Below are 16,090 nucleotides of genomic sequence, written 5' to 3' on the forward strand. Positions count from 1 at the left end.
TTATTTTTGTCACATATGGGCTGCCACACTGTATATATTTGCACTAAGAATTGCTCTTCGTCGCCAAATATATATATACATAATATATAATTACATTTTACGTATTCCAGGTCGACCACGAGATCCCGTTTCGCGTAAAATGACTCCTTTTCACTTTTAATTAATTTCTCACATCATCAGCAGGATTTTGGGACGCTTATTTTTCTCATATGATTTTTTGGGATCCAGCTGCTTTTTCTCGCCCATAAAGTGAATGGTTTACAACTGAAATATCTTCGGAAATATGTGCAGATATACTTATTTGAATTTTCTTACAAAAAAATCTAAAAATATGAAAAATGTCTGAATTTTTTCAGACACGTCTTTTCAGCGAGAAGGTTGTCTTGAAACTAAAATGTGAGGCGAATGAAAGTGAGAACACTGAGACTTTCTTAAAATACCTTCATGTGTCAAAACATTTTTTTAGTCTTTTACTCAGAACATATTTCTGAAAACGAATATCAGTGGAAAATACTAATTCCATTAAAAAAGGAATAATACACCGCTGATATTCCCTTAAGAAACTATTAACAGTCCGGAAAAAACACTTTTCCCTCATTTTATCTCCAAACTGAGTAATATGTTAGAAGAAAGAGTGTTGTCAAAACGATTCAAGCCTCCTCATTTTTGTTCATAACACTTGTACAAGAAACTTGAAACTTGGATGAGAAATCGGTCCCGTATTAACTCGACTTGTACAAGTAACTTGAAACGTTGTCCCGTTATCACTTTTGTTCGTCTCAGTCGTCTCTATATATAACAGAGTGATCGTGAGGAGTTTGCGAGAAAAACACAAGAAGAAGTAAAAAAGGAAATTTCAAAGCTCAGTAATGGGTGCAGACGGACACAGTCCTTTTGAGCGATTCGCAAACTCTGTGGCGGCTACGTTAGATGGACCAGTTACGTGGTTCCGCAGTAAGTTGACGCCTTATTGCTCTTGAAAGATTATGTAATTTTTGTTTTCGTATCATGCCATTTTAGAGTCCATCGTTGAGCCTAATCAAAAACAATATCCTTGGTATCACCAACAATTTCGCAGAGTGCCCACAATCGACGAGTGCTATACGGATGACCGTGTGTGCCAATTTGAAGCAGACGAGCAATTTAGACGTGACAAGTAAGCAAAACGATATTTTTAATCTTAAATGTAATTCTCAAACATGTCTTATGGTGTTAAATTCATTCAACAGAATGGTCGACAATGAAATTCTCACCATTTTACGACAACGTTTCGAAGATTGCGTCTTTTATGAGGCTCCAGATCATGTGGCCAAATGTCAAGGATTCATGGATTACTTGAAAAGAGCAGAAGAAAACTGGTTTACGAAATGTACGTGTTAACACGAAGGCTTAAAACTAAGTATTTTACACATAAAACGTGAATCAATCAATCAATCAATTACTTTTCAGATGGAGACTTGGGTGCATATGGAAAAGCTAGAGCTGCTTATATGAAACAAAAGCATCGTTTGATTTGGGAGCGCCGTCATGGGCCCGTTGGGAGTGGCATGAAAACTGAAGGTGCTTAAAAATCGACATTTTCCACATTGCATAGAAAAAAAGAAAGAATAAAAATAAATATTTAAATAAATACAAATTCTCAACTGACATTTGAATTTTAGAATACGGTCTGGGAATATAAGGACGCCATGATTCTTTGACAGCTTAGACATTAATCGATGACAGAACGTTCGAATTGATGCACAATGCTCTGATTGGTTGATTTTCTTTGGATAAAATTATCGCAGAAAAATAATCGAAAAATCATTTGTTTTAGCTTTAAACATTTGGACATATTTTAACATTTGGCAACAAAATTCGATATTTGGGACAGAATTTAACAAAATAGTAGGCGGTCTACCCAAATATGCACTGGGAACGAGCGCGACAAAACAACTGTACACTGGACCGATAGTAATCCAGCCAACGGATCACATTCTGAAATACCTGAGAAAAATCCAATAAATTAAAATTGTAACTGAGTACTGCGGAAATTCCAAAATGAGATCGGAATAAACGCTCGGGAGTTCAAAAGGCGCGCCCTTTGGGCCCAAAAATTGGCCTACAAGGACAATTCAACGCAATAATTCGAGACAAAACGCCAGAAAAAAGTTCATACATATAACACATACGTATTCGTAGAAGCGTACAGCATATAGCGCGCGTCATAGAGAATTTTCGAAGAAAAAAATGTCCAAATTATCTTTTCGGGCGAGGGCCCTAGATCCCTCGAAACCAATGCCAATTTACTTGGCCGACGAATTGCCAGACCTTCCAGAATATTCAGCAATCAACAGGGCAGTGCCCCAAATGCCGAGTGGCATGGAAAAAGAGGAAGAATCTGTGAGTATAAAATGTGCAGAATTGCGTATAAAATCGGCCATATTGTATCTGTCACTTGGCGCCAGTTTCAACAATTTGCGAGATTAAAATGTGAATTTAACATTATCAACATCTCGCAAGCACCTAATCTCGTGTGTTTTTCGGAGTTTTGTATTTTTTCGCGTTGATCTAGCAGTATGCCATCCACAAATTCGGCCAAATTAAGAAACCGGCTATATTCTATTCGATATGTTTCTGTAGCACTACTTACTATACAAACATGCACTCATATACATATAGAGTGTGCATATGTGTAAACAATTTGTTTTGTTTATTCCGCAACTTTTTTTATTTTTCAGGAACACCATCTGCAGCGAGCAATTTGTGCAGGTTTATTAATTCCAACACCTGAAGTGAGCACAGTCGACGATGACGCCTTTTATAATAGAGTTTATCCGCCCGACTACAAGATGCCAAGGCAACTTATTCACATGCAACGTACGTGACATCTCACATTTCTCAAATCAGTAGGAATAATTATTACAGTAATATTGTATTTTCTTTTTTTTTAGCTCTCGGCATGGATACAGATATTCCGGACTATGATATGGATGCTGCCGATGAAATTTGGGTGGAATCGCAACAGCGAAGGCTAGATTTGACGCCATTAAAGTTTGAGCAAATGATGGACAAGTTAGAAAAGTCGTCAGGACAAACGGTGGTGACTTTGAATGAGGCTAAAGCTCTTCTGAAGGAAGATGACGACGTTTCTATCGCTGTCTTTGATTACTGGCTCAACAAACGACTGACAACAGTAAGTCAAAAAACATATTGCTCAATTATATGTTTAATGTAATCACGTCTTGATTTTTTTTTGCAGCAAACTCCATTAATTCCATGTGTAAAGACAGAAAATCGAACTGGAATGGCACCCAATAATCCATATTTAGCATTTAGGAGGAGAACCGAGAAAATGCAAACTAGAAAAAATCGTAAAAATGATGAATTTTCATACGAAAAAATGTGTAAACTAAAGTGAGTTTTTGCTCTTCTCTTTTTGTTGTATTCATATAGTTTATTTATTTATTTTTTTTTAGACGAGAATTGAGTCGTGCAGTTACCCTTTTAGAAATGATAAAACGACGAGAAAAGTCCAAACGTGCTCAGTTGCTGTTGACAATTGAAATATTTGAAAAACGCTATGCAGCTCGAGATTTTAATGGACAGCTTGTTCAAGATATAGTCAACAGTATGGCAAGATCTCAAAGGTATTTAATAATCTTCCTAAAATTCTCAAATAAATACATTTGTTAAGACAAAACGAAACATTCATTCACAGACCTGCATGTGCGCCACTGCATTCGAATCAGTATCAATATTCTCCTTTATCTTCATCAAACTTGGCGACTTGGGGAAACAGTGGTTCCGGAACTACGTCAAATTCTCATCTGCTCTACAACAGTAGTTCGCAATACCATTCTACGACATCACAAAAGTCCTCAAATCATTCTACGATGATAAGGGATGCCGATGGGAATATAATAAGAAAAGAAAAACGACAGTACCGCAAACGCAAGCATAAACTGCAAAAGGAGAAGGGACTGCAGTCGAATAGTGGATTGATTAATGTGGGAAATGCAGGAAATACTGCAGTTGGATATTCCTCAACTGGACACCATTTGCATCATTTATCAGGTATTAAAAATATTTACTCTCAAATTCCAGTGAATTAACAAAAATAATTAATTAATTAATCTTTCTAGGAATTCACCATAGCAGTATAGATAACATGTTGTCATCCGATGACGATGAATATAACAATGGAAACAATGCAGCGGGTTCAGAAAGTGAAGATGAAGGTTTATACGCCTTCAAAAGGAATCGAAATTGTAACTATAACCGGGTATGTATATATATCAAGTTAAAAAACGTTTATTTCTAATATCTATAATTTCTAATATCGATAATTTGATAGCCAATCACAGAACAATATGGTGACTGGCCATGGGTGTCAGCAGAGGAGCATGGAAAGGCAGATAAAAAATATAGGTTTACTCTTACATCGATACGACATCCCAAGTATGTACATTTTAATTTATTTACATTTTAAAAATAAATTGATAATTTTTATTTGTATTCTTGTAGACCTCGTTGCATTGGTTTTGCCAGAAGAAGAATGACACGAAATGGACGAATAGCATTAGATAGATGCTCAACGTCGCTTGACGACTTTTGGAAAAGTCTGGATTATACAATATTTGACAGTGAAAAACAAAAATCTGAATCTGCATTACAACAAAAACAACAACAACAAGCAACGTCGGTGATAGAGGACCGTTGTACAGAAGACCGGCTACATTCAGATACTCGGAAAGAAATGGCTGGTCGGATACGAATGTCAAGCGTGGGTGAGAGTTGGAGTGCTTCACCATCTTCGCTGTCCTTCGGGGCCAGCGAATCATTAGAAAATGTGATAAAATCTGAGAGTGTAGAAACACCAACCTCTATTAAAATCAAGGAAGAACAATTAGATGATTACGAACGACTGATTGACAATGTAAATAATGATAGAAATAATAAGCAGATCAGTAATAGTTGTAGTAGTAGCAATAACACATTACGTAATAATATAAATTCTTCTTCGTCGGCGTCGTCGTCATCTGTTCCCGTTGTGACCAGTACGAATCCTAAGAACTCGTCGTTTACCAATGAATTTCTAGATTATGCTGTCAAAAGTGAAAGGACTGGATCAGTATCTTCAACATCATCGGTACAAAATGTACGACTTAACCAGCAACAGCAGCAAACAGATACTTTGCATTTAGTTCATCCTAATTTATCATTAGCATCTGCCACCAATAGTAGTGTCCAGACATCGAATAACAACAATCAACTGTCACACACGCAAGAGTCTCGTGACAGTGGGATATCGATTAAATCCGAATCAATCAATGACAATGATGCTAATTTATTGCATCAGCTACCACAAGAATTATCCGACAGTATTTACGATGAGTTTTTGGATGAAATTGAACGCAGCTGGCTCCATTTTCGACCAAAGACTCCGCTATTGTCACCGTCCTCTTCACCACCGAACACCGAATTCGCAACACCCTTTTATACAAGTGATATGTTAACGTATGAGACAGAATGCATCGATACGCTTAGTAGGCTTACAAATGGACCTTTTAACGTTGAACTACAGGCACTGGATCGTCAGTTACCGCAAAATTTATTTGCCGATAACGAAGATAGTGTTTTTGTAACAACAGATCCCATCGTTCTAGATACTCTTATGAGTGAGTCGTTAATAAATCGGGTTGATAAAGGTAAGATCAAAAATTCTTATTACTTACATTTTGAATATAATAAAATAAAAAACCATTTAAGATTCATCGAAATCCCTAGACCTAGCAAGTGGCAGTCACGACAGTTTGAATGACATTGGATTAAATGAATCTAGCGATGATAATGAAAAGCTGCTCGCTAATATTCTAGAGGAGTGCCAAATGGAAGATGGAAAGGCATTAAATCAAACGAGCAATTTCTGGAATGGCCTTTTGGAAGAAGATGGTAACACATTGCCCGTAGCTCTAGATTTAGACATGTTGGAAAACGGTAGAGCGTCAACCCCAAAGTTCGATCGAAGTTTAGGATACTGTTCCGATGCTTTGTCATTGTATAGTAAGCATCTAACGGATGACGAGCCCACTGATAAAATTGATGACAAGACTAGAGCGATGACGAACAACAGTCAAAAATCAAAGTGCCACATTGAAGTCGGACGAAGCCACTTTAAACTGTCACGTACGAAAAGTGATCAACTATTGCATTTAAAATTGAAAACCGCTCGTTCAGCTACTGCAAAACTTGATATTGATCCCGTTTCACAGATTAAAGTTGAGCCAACGGATGAACTTAATCCTTGCAACTCACGTCCGGAACTCGTTGATCCCTCTGTTGTTTCGTCCACTACTGATCAAGATACCGTTTTGTCAAAGGAACCTATCGTGATAAAGCAAGAACAACCTGTTACTCCCTGTGATGCTACGGCATCGCATGACTATGCTGCACCTGTTCCGTGCGTCGTGTCAAGTGGAGCTGCTACAGTGATCCCAACGATACTTAAATCTACCACGCTAGTTCGAACTTCTGGTATCATTCCAACCTCGGGTCAAAATTGGCAACAACAAAACGTAAACAACTCCCAGGGAGTGACAACAACGACCACCACTACAACAGGCGTAAGAAGGCAAATTAACGGGCCACAAGGTAAGAAGAATTTTATTAATTATTACTTAAACTACACCAAATTTGAAAATAATATTGTGTGAATATAAGCTTTCTGGCTTGACAATTATTGAGGGAAATTCAGGTCGGTTTACAGCATCCGGATATTTTTGTGGCTCCAAACAAAAAGCCCCATGTTTCGTATACAATGCACCACCTTTCCCCTTAAGAGGCTCCTCCTTGTTAAACTCTTTTTGGTGCGTACAAATTAATTCTTCTGTGAGTACTGATGTCATCTCAATGGGCACTGGATCAAGATGCGTTATGCTATCCGTTTTATACGAAAAATTGTTAACTTCTGTAGCATTTGATTTTACCTGAAATTTGAAATAACATTAAATTTAAATTAACATGCTTAAATATTTCAAAACAAAACCTGATCCGGTAATGAGTTTGCAGTGTAAAACTGTAGTCCCGGCTGATCACTATAAACTTCTAAATAACGGCCGGAATTTGGATGTATTGCTCTTGCCATAAAACAGAGTTTTTGATCGGTACCTTTCGTTATGCAAAAATTATCATCAAATCCAAAGTATGTATGAGATATCGATTTGCCAATATTACGAGATACCCTAAAGTCAAATTTGCTTCCTGTGACACTCTGAAACTTTCCTGTTGGTATTGTGTCACAGTCGTTTACTGTAATTTTGTCAGCGTTAATCGTCAAAAAATGTTCATACAACGAGTCTTGTCCACTTTCGTGCCCTCCAAGATTAAAATACGAGTGATTGGTCATATTTATAGGTGTTTCTTCCGAAACAACAGCTTGCATTTTTATATGAAAATTATTATCGTTGTCCAGATAGAATGTAACATGACTTAATACGTCTCCTGGATAGCCACCGTCTCCATCCAAAGATAAGAGGGACATGATAACCATCGTGCCTTCATTTGTTGCTTTCCAATTTCTCTTGCTGAATCCGGACGCTTCACTATGTAAATGATGACCGTCTGCATTTGTTTCCAGAACTATTTCTCTTTCTCCGATAACAAACTTGCCGTTGGAAATTCGATTGGTAACACGACCAATAGTACATCCAATGTTGGGGTTTTTGTTGTTTTCGTATTCTTGTATGTCGTCGAATCCTAAGACTATGTCGGCTAATTTGCCATTCTTGTCCGGAACTAGTATTTTGGTTATAGTTGCGCCATAAGTTATAACCTCTGCTTGCATGTTGTTTTTGTTAATCCATTTGTATTTCTTAACAATAGATGAATCACCATTTTTGGATTGTTCAACAAAACCAAAATTACTGCATTGCAGTAAAATATCATTTTTCCGTACAGCAAATTCAACTTCAGTGCGTGACATTGAATTTTGCCCTAGCTGCTTTCCCGAATCACTACTCATCCTCTTTTTACTAATCACTGATGTTTGATTTAGAAAACACTATTTAAGGCGATTCAAAAAGTACATATGACTAAAAAATGTCAGAGCCTGCTTAAATATACTGATTTAAAACCACAATTTATCAATCATCTTTATAAATACTTTCGTCTATTTCAGGTCTACAAAACTTATTGAGATCAACAAATGCATATGTGAGTTCACAACAACAACAACAACAACAAAAAATACCACAGAATACGATAATAGATGATAACAGGGACAACAAACTCAAACAAGTTAATGATTCCAGTGGTGGAAACACCAATCACAATACAGGTTTGTCGAGTTTGCCTGAGCAGCAACAAGTTAACATAATCCACGGGAATATACCACAACAATTTGCGATAATAGGATCGACAACCGGATCGGGTCCCGGTACACAAAACCGCATTTTTTTGACACCAACGCCGCACCAACAACACCAACAGGTGTCAACTGTAGGTCAAACAGGCGGCAATACAACACTTGCAACCATTCCCTCAACTGCGATCCTCATGAATGACGGCAAGGGCTCCGTCGTTGACGGCAAGGCAATCCAGCAACGTGTAAAACTTAGCGACAATCGAATCTTGTATGCGACTAATCTAAAGAACAACCGTGGTCAATTGGTGACGCAACTTAACCAGAAAGTTCTTAATATTGTACCGATTGGCCATCCCAAAAACAACATTTTGTCCGCAGCTGCATCGGCAACTACCGCAACTAGTGGAGGGCTTTCTGCTGGTCAAACAATAAATGTTGTTTCTGGTGCTCCATTGAGCATAACAAAATCAGGTCATATGATTCAGCGCGTAACCACTATAAATAATAGTCAAAATATTCGAGCTAACAACACGGGGACTACCACGAGTATCGTTGGAAACATCGTCGGTACGCAACAGAAAGTCATTGGACTGGTGAATACTTCGCCAGCTACTGTTGTCGACGTAAACCAAGCCACAAATGCAGTCAAAATCATTCAAACTAATGATAATAATTCTGTATCAGGTATCAATATAAATACGTCTAATAGGTGAGACAAGTTGAACATAATTAAACTAAGAAATTAAGGTAATATATAAAAATTAAAATAAAAAAAAAAAATGAAGAAAGAAAAAAAACAAAAAACTACTAAATGTCCTTTTTAATAAAACAAAAGTAAGGGAATAAACAAAATGTATGAAAATATAAAAAAAAAAACAAATATAAAAATATGAGAAATTGTATTCAAAAATGTTCAATGTAAATTTTATGCGATCGCTTTATAAACAAAATGTCTTTTTTACATTTTTGTATTTGAGACTAAATTGCATTTTTTTTATTTCATTAAATTTTATTTGACTTTCAAAAATCCTAATTTTGGTATTCAAGTAATCAATTACCATTTTTAAAAACTAGGTATATATACCTAATAAAATTCAAAACAACTCGGTGTTGTCGCGTCAATTTGTAAATAGATCATTTCTGCATGATAGAATAAAATTTAAAAAAGTAAATAATTTTTTAACTTATAAATATGAATAATAGAAAATAATTACTCGATAAATTGATAACTTGTCTAGAAATAAGAAAATATAGTATAGCTAGTTTTTCCTTTTAGTTTACAGTGAAGCCGACGAATAAATTTATTTTTAAAATAAGTTGAATAAAATAAATTGTGAGAACGTTTCAAATTATATTTGGTCTTTATTAGAATGCGTAGCGTCAAAGGGAGCATTGTAATTTCTATTTTCAGAACTTGAGACTGAAAAACATTAATTGTTATGGGCAGATTGACTGGCAATGGTGCCTAAGGTTATTAAAAAGGTCCTTTCAATCATTTTGGGCCCTATTTTAAATAATTTACAGAAAGAAAAGGCTGCAGCCTAATTAGCCTACCTGTTAATCAGCCACTGGGTAACCTACCAAAAATGTTCGGTCACCTATGTAGCTGCGGCTCTGTTTTTATAAACATTCTAATATTTTATTAAGGTAAGTACCAAAAACTCCCCTTCATTGAATAAAGAGAGCTTCTAGAGAGAAATAATTGAAAAAAATAAGTAGCGTCAAGTGAAAATAAAAACATCAAATTAGAAGTTAAAGAAAATTAAATCCTGAAAAGATCCCCCCACCTTCATTCTATATTACCTACTAGTGTCGTAAATGAATGGTCCCCAAGAGGAGGCTTCAAAAGAGGAACAGTTGAATGCCACTCATTAATTGATTCACAGTCCCAATGCGCTATTAGGAATTCTTTCAAACATGTAATGATATCAAAAGTGAATACTTAAATATTTAAAACTGCGAGTCTTCGAATTCTCAAGTTGAAACGTCTGAAGGTAAACTATGTTGAAAATTTACGGAATTTAATTAAGTCTTAAATATCGAAAGTCTGGCTAATTTTTTTTACCCAACGTTACTTCAGTAATGAAAGTTAAGTAATGAAATAAAGACCACTTTCCCTTGATAAACCTGAGATTCGAAGTTCTCAACATCGAAAAGTAAATCGAGTACTCGGATTTGTAAAGTATTCACCATTGACATCACTAGAAACATCCGAAGCTCAAAAGTCTTCAGCAGACCTCATTTCCCAGAAGCCCTGTACTCAATCGGCCTTGTTCAAACACAAAATTGTGTGTAATTTCATCAAAATGACCGACATTGAGTAAACGCAGTGTTTTGTAAATAAAAATTACCTATCTAAGAACCATTTGGAGATGTTAAACAAGTATTTACAAACATAAACATTTCGAGTTACGGAGAGGTTGTTGATCAAAAACAAGCAAAAACTTCTACAATCAAAGGTGGAGTGAAAAGATTGATACGCATAAAGAACATCCAAACATTAGCGAATTTCGTGAATGAATGAAGAATAGGATACATTGGTTGTATTGATGCTAATTATTGTTTTTCGGCTATTTTTTTCAATTAGTAGCATTTGGGTGAAAGTAGTTCTTTTTATTACATCAGTGAGAGACATCTGTAACGACTTCTGGAAGTTCTTCAAATCCGAGTGTCCACGAGTCGCACATAAAATGTCGCAAGAAATAAACTTACTGCTGGAACTCGACGAATGTCAGGAATGGATTTTTAGTGTGATTTCAAATCACGACATAAAGCAAATGGGAAACGATAGTTTTAAAAAGATAAAGGCAAAGTTTAGCGAAAATGTTGAAGAATCGTGTGAAAAATGTTCAGAGCGGTTGCAAATTAATCTGTTTTTCTTCGACGAGTCTCAAAATCGTGATTTTAGTGAGGCTTGTGACGACATTGACATAGAAGAGCCACAAGCATGGGAACCAGAATGTATACTGCAACGGCAAGACTCGTACGAAGTTAATCAAATAAAGGAGGAACCACCGATAGACATGGAAGAAGTAGACTTTATCGGTTTCGACGAACACGAAGATGACGAAATGAACGAGACGAGTCAAAAGTTGGATGATGAAACTATAAGAAATATGCTAATTCCAAAGTCTGACGATCCAAAAGATCCGAAACCATTCAAATGTCCAAAGTGTAGTATGGGATTCGTGGCACAAAAAAATGTTAGGAGACATTTGAAAAATAATTCTTGCAGATTCCCTCGTCCATCAGCTACAGGTCAACAACACCTGACGCCGTTAATTACCTCCATGAACCGCACGCTCGATGATGATTTCGATATGTTTGGTGATACAATGAATGAAGACTCGCTGCGTACACTCACAATTCCAAAGTCCGCGGAGGAAGATGACAAAAAGCCGTACAAGTGTCCTAAATGTAAACTCGGATTTGTTGCTCAAAAAAATGTTCGTCGCCACCTGAAAAATAATTCGTGTAAATCTGACGACATTCAGCAAGGACTTCGTCCTTACATGTGCCCCAATTGCAAAATGAGATTTACGACACGAAACAATACAAAAAAACATATCGCTCGTAATGCTTGTGGCGCTCTGGATTCTTCCAATGGCACGGAGCCACTGATGGTAGACGAGTCTGATCCTAAGCCTTTCAAATGTCCCGAATGCCAAATCGGATTTAGTTGTCGAAAGAATGTTTTGCGACATTTGAATGCAAATGCTTGTCAAATGCTTAAAGGAAATGGAAATAAGCGAGCTATAGACAATTGTAAAGCTTACTTACCCAAAGATCTTATCTTACCAGATTTATCCCAAATAAAGGCACCCTACAGCGAAGCATTCGAACAACCAGATGGAACTTTTGCATATGTATCACTGACTTCGAAGCAAGCTGAATTGAGGGTTACAAACTTTGATCCGAATCATCTTACCTGTGAACTATGTCACGAAATTCTAAAAAATACATCCGATTTGATTTCACATCGGAAGCACTTGCACTTTTTTCCAAAAAATCAATTAGAATGTGCAGGTTGTGGCAAATCGTTTGAGAGTAGCAACGAAAAACGTTGGCATTCATTTTACTGTGTCGAAAAATTTAACATTATTGCGGAACAAGAAATGACATGAAAGATCTAAAATTAAAGATTACTTTTAATACAATATGACCACTTCTACATTTCGTATAAACACCTACCTACTTAATTTTTTATGTTTTATTGTACTTGTTAAATATTTAAATCAGAATAAAACTTTTAAATTAGAATATAAAATTCATTTTTCAAAATTCATAGAGTTTAATTATTGTTCTCTTTATTGTTTAAGAATTTGGTAAGTCAAAGATTTATTGAAGCCGAAACCTTTTTAAATCTTGGATTGGAACCAAAATCACATAATCAATTTATTAAAACCACCATCTAGTAATAATAATAAAAAAAATAAAGGTACTTTTTATTATTTTAAAGTTTCATTTTTTTATCATATATTTTTTAACTTATTCCTTGAGTTTACATGGCTATATTTTTTAATTAACTTAACATTTTTAGAGGTGTAAAGGCAATAGTTTGTTCATTAAAAATAATTTTATTTTATGCTGACAAATAACATTATGAAGCATATCAGTAATAAAGATGCTTTTCAATAACGTGTTCACAGAAGATTTTGTTAAATGCTAAAGAAATAGACGACAAAAACTAAAAAAAAATGATAATTGAACATCAAGCAACAAAATTAACATTTTTGTGTTGCTCTTAAAAGACCATAACCACTGTTGTTGACTCTTTTTCATTAATATTTATGTATAACATTTAAATTATTTATCACTATAAGTTTCACGTTTACTTTTTAAATGCTTACTCTACTAATCTTTGTTACATATTTCTTTGTTTCACACAGTCGACATGGTATAATAATTAAGATCACATCAGCTATATTTTTGTTGTTCAATCAAAAACTTTAATGAGGTTTAATTTACAAGTACACAATAATGATTCAATTTGAGCGACCAAACGGTTCTTGTTATGCGTTTAAACTAAAATCATAAACCTAAGTAGGTAAAAAGTATTTTATCGAGTAAAATTAAAATTAAAAATTCGATGAAGTGCGCAGAAATTTAGTGCCTTTGGCGATTCAAAAATTTCTTTCAATAGTAATTGTTTGACTTGAAAAAATAACACATATAAATTTTCTCATATCTATGGACTTTGAAGATTACGGCGACGATTGTCCATTGTCAGACTCCGTTTTTGACGCTTCTTGGAGTATGATCTTAGTTTGCGATCAGTTGCTAAGGACTCACGTACTACTCGAGACTTTTTTGCATCTAAAAAAAGCAGTAAATTAGAAAAAATAATATTTAATAAATTAAAAGCATTGTATTAAAAAGAACGTACTTGGTGTCTTTGATTGTTCATAAGACTTTAACAATTTACTGGCTTCCTTAAGTTTTTTGAGCAGTTGGTCATTCTTCTGTCTTTCATGATTCAGTTCAAGCGTGAGTTGCGCTTTTGATTTGGAATCAATAGGACTTAAAACTCTAAAGTAATATAAACATTTTGTAAAAAAAGAAACAAAAAAAAAATATCTAAGAGTATCTTACGGATGATTGACAATTGTCGTTGCTGATGGTCTGACCTCTGGATTTGGATGCATCATCAATCTAATAAGTTGATTAAGTTCTTTGCTAACGTTTGGCAGATCGGAAAACTCCCCATTTCGCAGTTTATGCCATTCTGGACCATTTTTAGGCAAGGGACCACCTCCTGCTGCTTCATACAAGGTTATTCCAAGTGAAAATATATCAGCTTTTGTCAAGTTTGAGTAGTCTTCTTGCAATATCTCGTTTGGTAGATAACGACAATCTCCTTCTTCAACTTGGGGATCATTAATAGATGTAACAAGGCCCAAGTCTCCGATTTTGTAGGTTACCAAAAAGTCATTGTCTTCCGACTCAAATTGGTCCTCAAAGCCATCGTCTCCATCCGTATGTTTTTTTGGCACTTTTGATATGAATATGTTTCCAGATTTTATGTCCATGTGGACTAAATCGTTGGAATGAATATATTTTAAGCCTTCAGCAATGTGTAATAAAAGGGTTCGAAGCTCCGTTTCAGACAAGGTGCGTTCCTGCAAAACACTTTGGAGGCTTCCTCCATTGCAATACTCATTTTGGATGATCATATGATTGTCTTCGGCCCAAGCAGAATAATATCGAACAACATTATCATGCTTTCCAAGTACAGCATGCGCCCAAACTTCATTAAGCGCTGCTTTTCTGCAATTTAAGAAACGAAAAATATATGTTTGAACACGATGTTTTATTAATAGGTAATACATTTCAATGTACTTACTCAAAGTTGCTTCCTGCAACAGGTTTTCGACTTCGTTTTACAGCATAAGTACATCCATCCAGTCTGTTGATGCACTGATAAACAAGTCCAAATTCACCCGTTCCAATGAGTTCTTGCTCTGCAAACTCTTTTTCATATCGACTTATGTTCGTGTCTTGCAATGCAAGTCGTTTAGGAGCTTGCTTCACTTCTTCGGGATAATCATCGCTGAAGGAGCCGAAACTAGACCGCAGAATAGCCGGCATTGCTGAGTTGCGCAAAAAGTTACGGTTTGCTCCAAAAGTGTAGGCTGGTAATGAATTATTAAGTTCTTCTTCTTGTCTCAAGCGTTTCTTGTTTCGCATCATTAGTGAAGGTGGCGTGAAAGGATTAACGTTGGTCAATCGATTATGCTGAAGAAAGCGTCTAGGTTTGTTATCCAAAAAAACGTCAGACGAAAAGCGTATTAAAGCAGGTGTATTTTCCATAGGAACGGCCAGAGGCTCTCCTTTTTGTGCCGAGTTTCCACAGTTGGTATTTGTCGCTAGGAATTTGAGGTGTTTACTGCTACTGGACATCATAGGTGTTTTAGTTGTCGCTGACTTTTGAATGATTGTCTTTGGTGTAGCTGGAGAATCAAAGAGTCGTAGTGCACGTACTTTTCGGTATGGCGGAGATATGGTTATGTTTGCCGGTTCAGAGGCACATTTTACGAGCATTGCTTCTTTTTTCGGACTTTTTGCACGTGCAAAAATAGCTTCTTGTGGCTCATAATCAAGAGAAAATGACTCAGGTACAATTTTTTTGGTCCTTGTTACGGTCGATTCTGGCTCCGAGTCTTCGCAGTCGTCATAATTGAAGCGCAACTTACGCGGCTGGATTTGGTTGGCCATATCGTCAGAGCTGTCTTCCAAACCAGGACACTTCTGAATAAGTGAACGACGAATGGGCATTTTTGGAGAGTGCTCAAAGCTAGAATTAAGCTCGGGACTCGTTTCCACACCGCTGCTCTCGGTCAATATATTAGAATCCGTCAAATAATCCGAAATATATGATTTCTTTTGCATCTTTTGACACCAATTCAACTTGGTTATATTTACCGCTTTTACAATCGTTTTTGTTGAACATAAATGTTGTCTCTACCACCTTGAAATAATGCAAATGCTCAAGAAGAAAGTGACGCGACACTTTTTCTGAAAATCTGCCGGATACTTATCCGTTCGAGGAACCACTCTTGCAGTTTAGATAACTTTGTGCAAGAAATTGTATATTGATACGTGAATCACTTTGTTTTATGCAGTTTTTATGGCAATTTAAGTGTAAAAAGTATTTTCTTAAAAAGTTCGTTAAAGCGATTTTTATTTATTGAATTAGCGAATATTACGTTTCTATGAATGTGGATTGGGCTTCAACGAGTACGACAT

The 16,090-nt window shown here is 35.9% G+C and overlaps 5 protein-coding genes across 5 annotated transcripts; 3 read left to right on the forward strand and 2 right to left on the reverse strand.

Annotated features, from left to right (window-relative positions):
- The first annotated feature begins 772 nt into the window (after window positions 1–772).
- On the forward strand, window positions 773–1,636 carry LOC134831186 (NADH dehydrogenase [ubiquinone] 1 beta subcomplex subunit 10). Its single transcript, XM_063844849.1, has 4 exons — window positions 773–954; window positions 1,021–1,156; window positions 1,230–1,369; window positions 1,450–1,636. Exons 1-4 carry the CDS (start codon window positions 870–872, stop codon window positions 1,566–1,568), a joined length of 480 nt encoding a protein of 159 aa, XP_063700919.1. The 5' UTR covers window positions 773–869; the 3' UTR covers window positions 1,569–1,636.
- A 117-nt stretch (window positions 1,637–1,753) lies between these two features.
- LOC134829400 (uncharacterized) lies at window positions 1,754–9,335 on the forward strand. The gene is made up of 11 exons (XM_063842451.1): window positions 1,754–2,382; window positions 2,721–2,859; window positions 2,934–3,175; window positions 3,242–3,396; window positions 3,459–3,629; window positions 3,701–4,056; window positions 4,125–4,264; window positions 4,337–4,440; window positions 4,507–5,690; window positions 5,752–6,633; window positions 8,159–9,335. Exons 1-11 carry the CDS (start codon window positions 2,230–2,232, stop codon window positions 9,055–9,057), a joined length of 4,425 nt encoding a protein of 1,474 aa, XP_063698521.1. The 5' UTR covers window positions 1,754–2,229; the 3' UTR covers window positions 9,058–9,335.
- Window positions 6,640–8,002, reverse strand: LOC134832351 (galactose mutarotase-like). Its single transcript, XM_063846343.1, has 2 exons — window positions 7,028–8,002; window positions 6,640–6,968 (listed from the first exon to the last, which is right to left on the reverse strand). The coding sequence occupies exons 1-2, from the start codon at window positions 8,000–8,002 to the stop codon at window positions 6,660–6,662; spliced, it is 1,284 nt and encodes a 427-aa protein (XP_063702413.1). The 3' UTR covers window positions 6,640–6,659.
- A 1,699-nt stretch (window positions 9,336–11,034) lies between the features above and the next one.
- On the forward strand, window positions 11,035–12,468 carry LOC134828743 (zinc finger protein 771-like). The gene has a single exon (XM_063841728.1). It carries the CDS (start codon window positions 11,035–11,037, stop codon window positions 12,466–12,468), a length of 1,434 nt encoding a protein of 477 aa, XP_063697798.1.
- A 421-nt stretch (window positions 12,469–12,889) lies between these two features.
- LOC134829749 (wee1-like protein kinase) lies at window positions 12,890–16,012 on the reverse strand. Its single transcript, XM_063842992.1, has 4 exons — window positions 14,688–16,012; window positions 13,937–14,611; window positions 13,731–13,873; window positions 12,890–13,660 (listed from the first exon to the last, which is right to left on the reverse strand). Exons 1-4 carry the CDS (start codon window positions 15,731–15,733, stop codon window positions 13,533–13,535), a joined length of 1,992 nt encoding a protein of 663 aa, XP_063699062.1. The 5' UTR covers window positions 15,734–16,012; the 3' UTR covers window positions 12,890–13,532.
- Window positions 16,013–16,090: the final 78 nt, after the last annotated feature.

Source organism: Culicoides brevitarsis, chromosome 2 (assembly GCF_036172545.1).
Source record: "Culicoides brevitarsis isolate CSIRO-B50_1 chromosome 2, AGI_CSIRO_Cbre_v1, whole genome shotgun sequence".
Lineage (NCBI taxonomy): Eukaryota > Metazoa > Arthropoda > Insecta > Diptera > Ceratopogonidae > Culicoides > Culicoides brevitarsis.

Bases quoted from the DNA above. Each gene is read 5' to 3' on its own strand.
- LOC134831186 (XM_063844849.1), top strand. From the start codon at position 870: ATGGGTGCAGACGGACACAGTCCTTTTGAGCGATTCGCAAACTCTGTG. The intron at 955-1,020 runs GTAAGTTGACGC...ATGCCATTTTAG, and splicing joins ACCAGTTACGTGGTTCCGCA to AGTCCATCGTTGAGCCTAAT. The intron at 1,157-1,229 runs GTAAGCAAAACG...TTCATTCAACAG, and splicing joins GAGCAATTTAGACGTGACAA to AATGGTCGACAATGAAATTC.
- LOC134829400 (XM_063842451.1), top strand. From the start codon at position 2,230: ATGTCCAAATTATCTTTTCGGGCGAGGGCCCTAGATCCCTCGAAACCA. The intron at 3,176-3,241 runs GTAAGTCAAAAA...TTTTTTTTGCAG, and splicing joins TCAACAAACGACTGACAACA to CAAACTCCATTAATTCCATG. The intron at 3,630-3,700 runs GTATTTAATAAT...ATTCATTCACAG, and splicing joins AGTATGGCAAGATCTCAAAG to ACCTGCATGTGCGCCACTGC.
- LOC134832351 (XM_063846343.1), bottom strand. From the start codon at position 8,002: ATGAGTAGTGATTCGGGAAAGCAGCTAGGGCAAAATTCAATGTCACGC. The intron at 6,969-7,027 runs GTTTTGTTTTGA...TTCAAATTTCAG, and splicing joins CAAACTCATTACCGGATCAG to GTAAAATCAAATGCTACAGA.
- LOC134828743 (XM_063841728.1), top strand. From the start codon at position 11,035: ATGTCGCAAGAAATAAACTTACTGCTGGAACTCGACGAATGTCAGGAA.
- LOC134829749 (XM_063842992.1), bottom strand. From the start codon at position 15,733: ATGCAAAAGAAATCATATATTTCGGATTATTTGACGGATTCTAATATA. The intron at 13,874-13,936 runs GTAAGATACTCT...ATATTACTTTAG, and splicing joins ACGACAATTGTCAATCATCC to AGTTTTAAGTCCTATTGATT. The intron at 13,661-13,730 runs GTACGTTCTTTT...TGCTTTTTTTAG, and splicing joins TGAACAATCAAAGACACCAA to ATGCAAAAAAGTCTCGAGTA.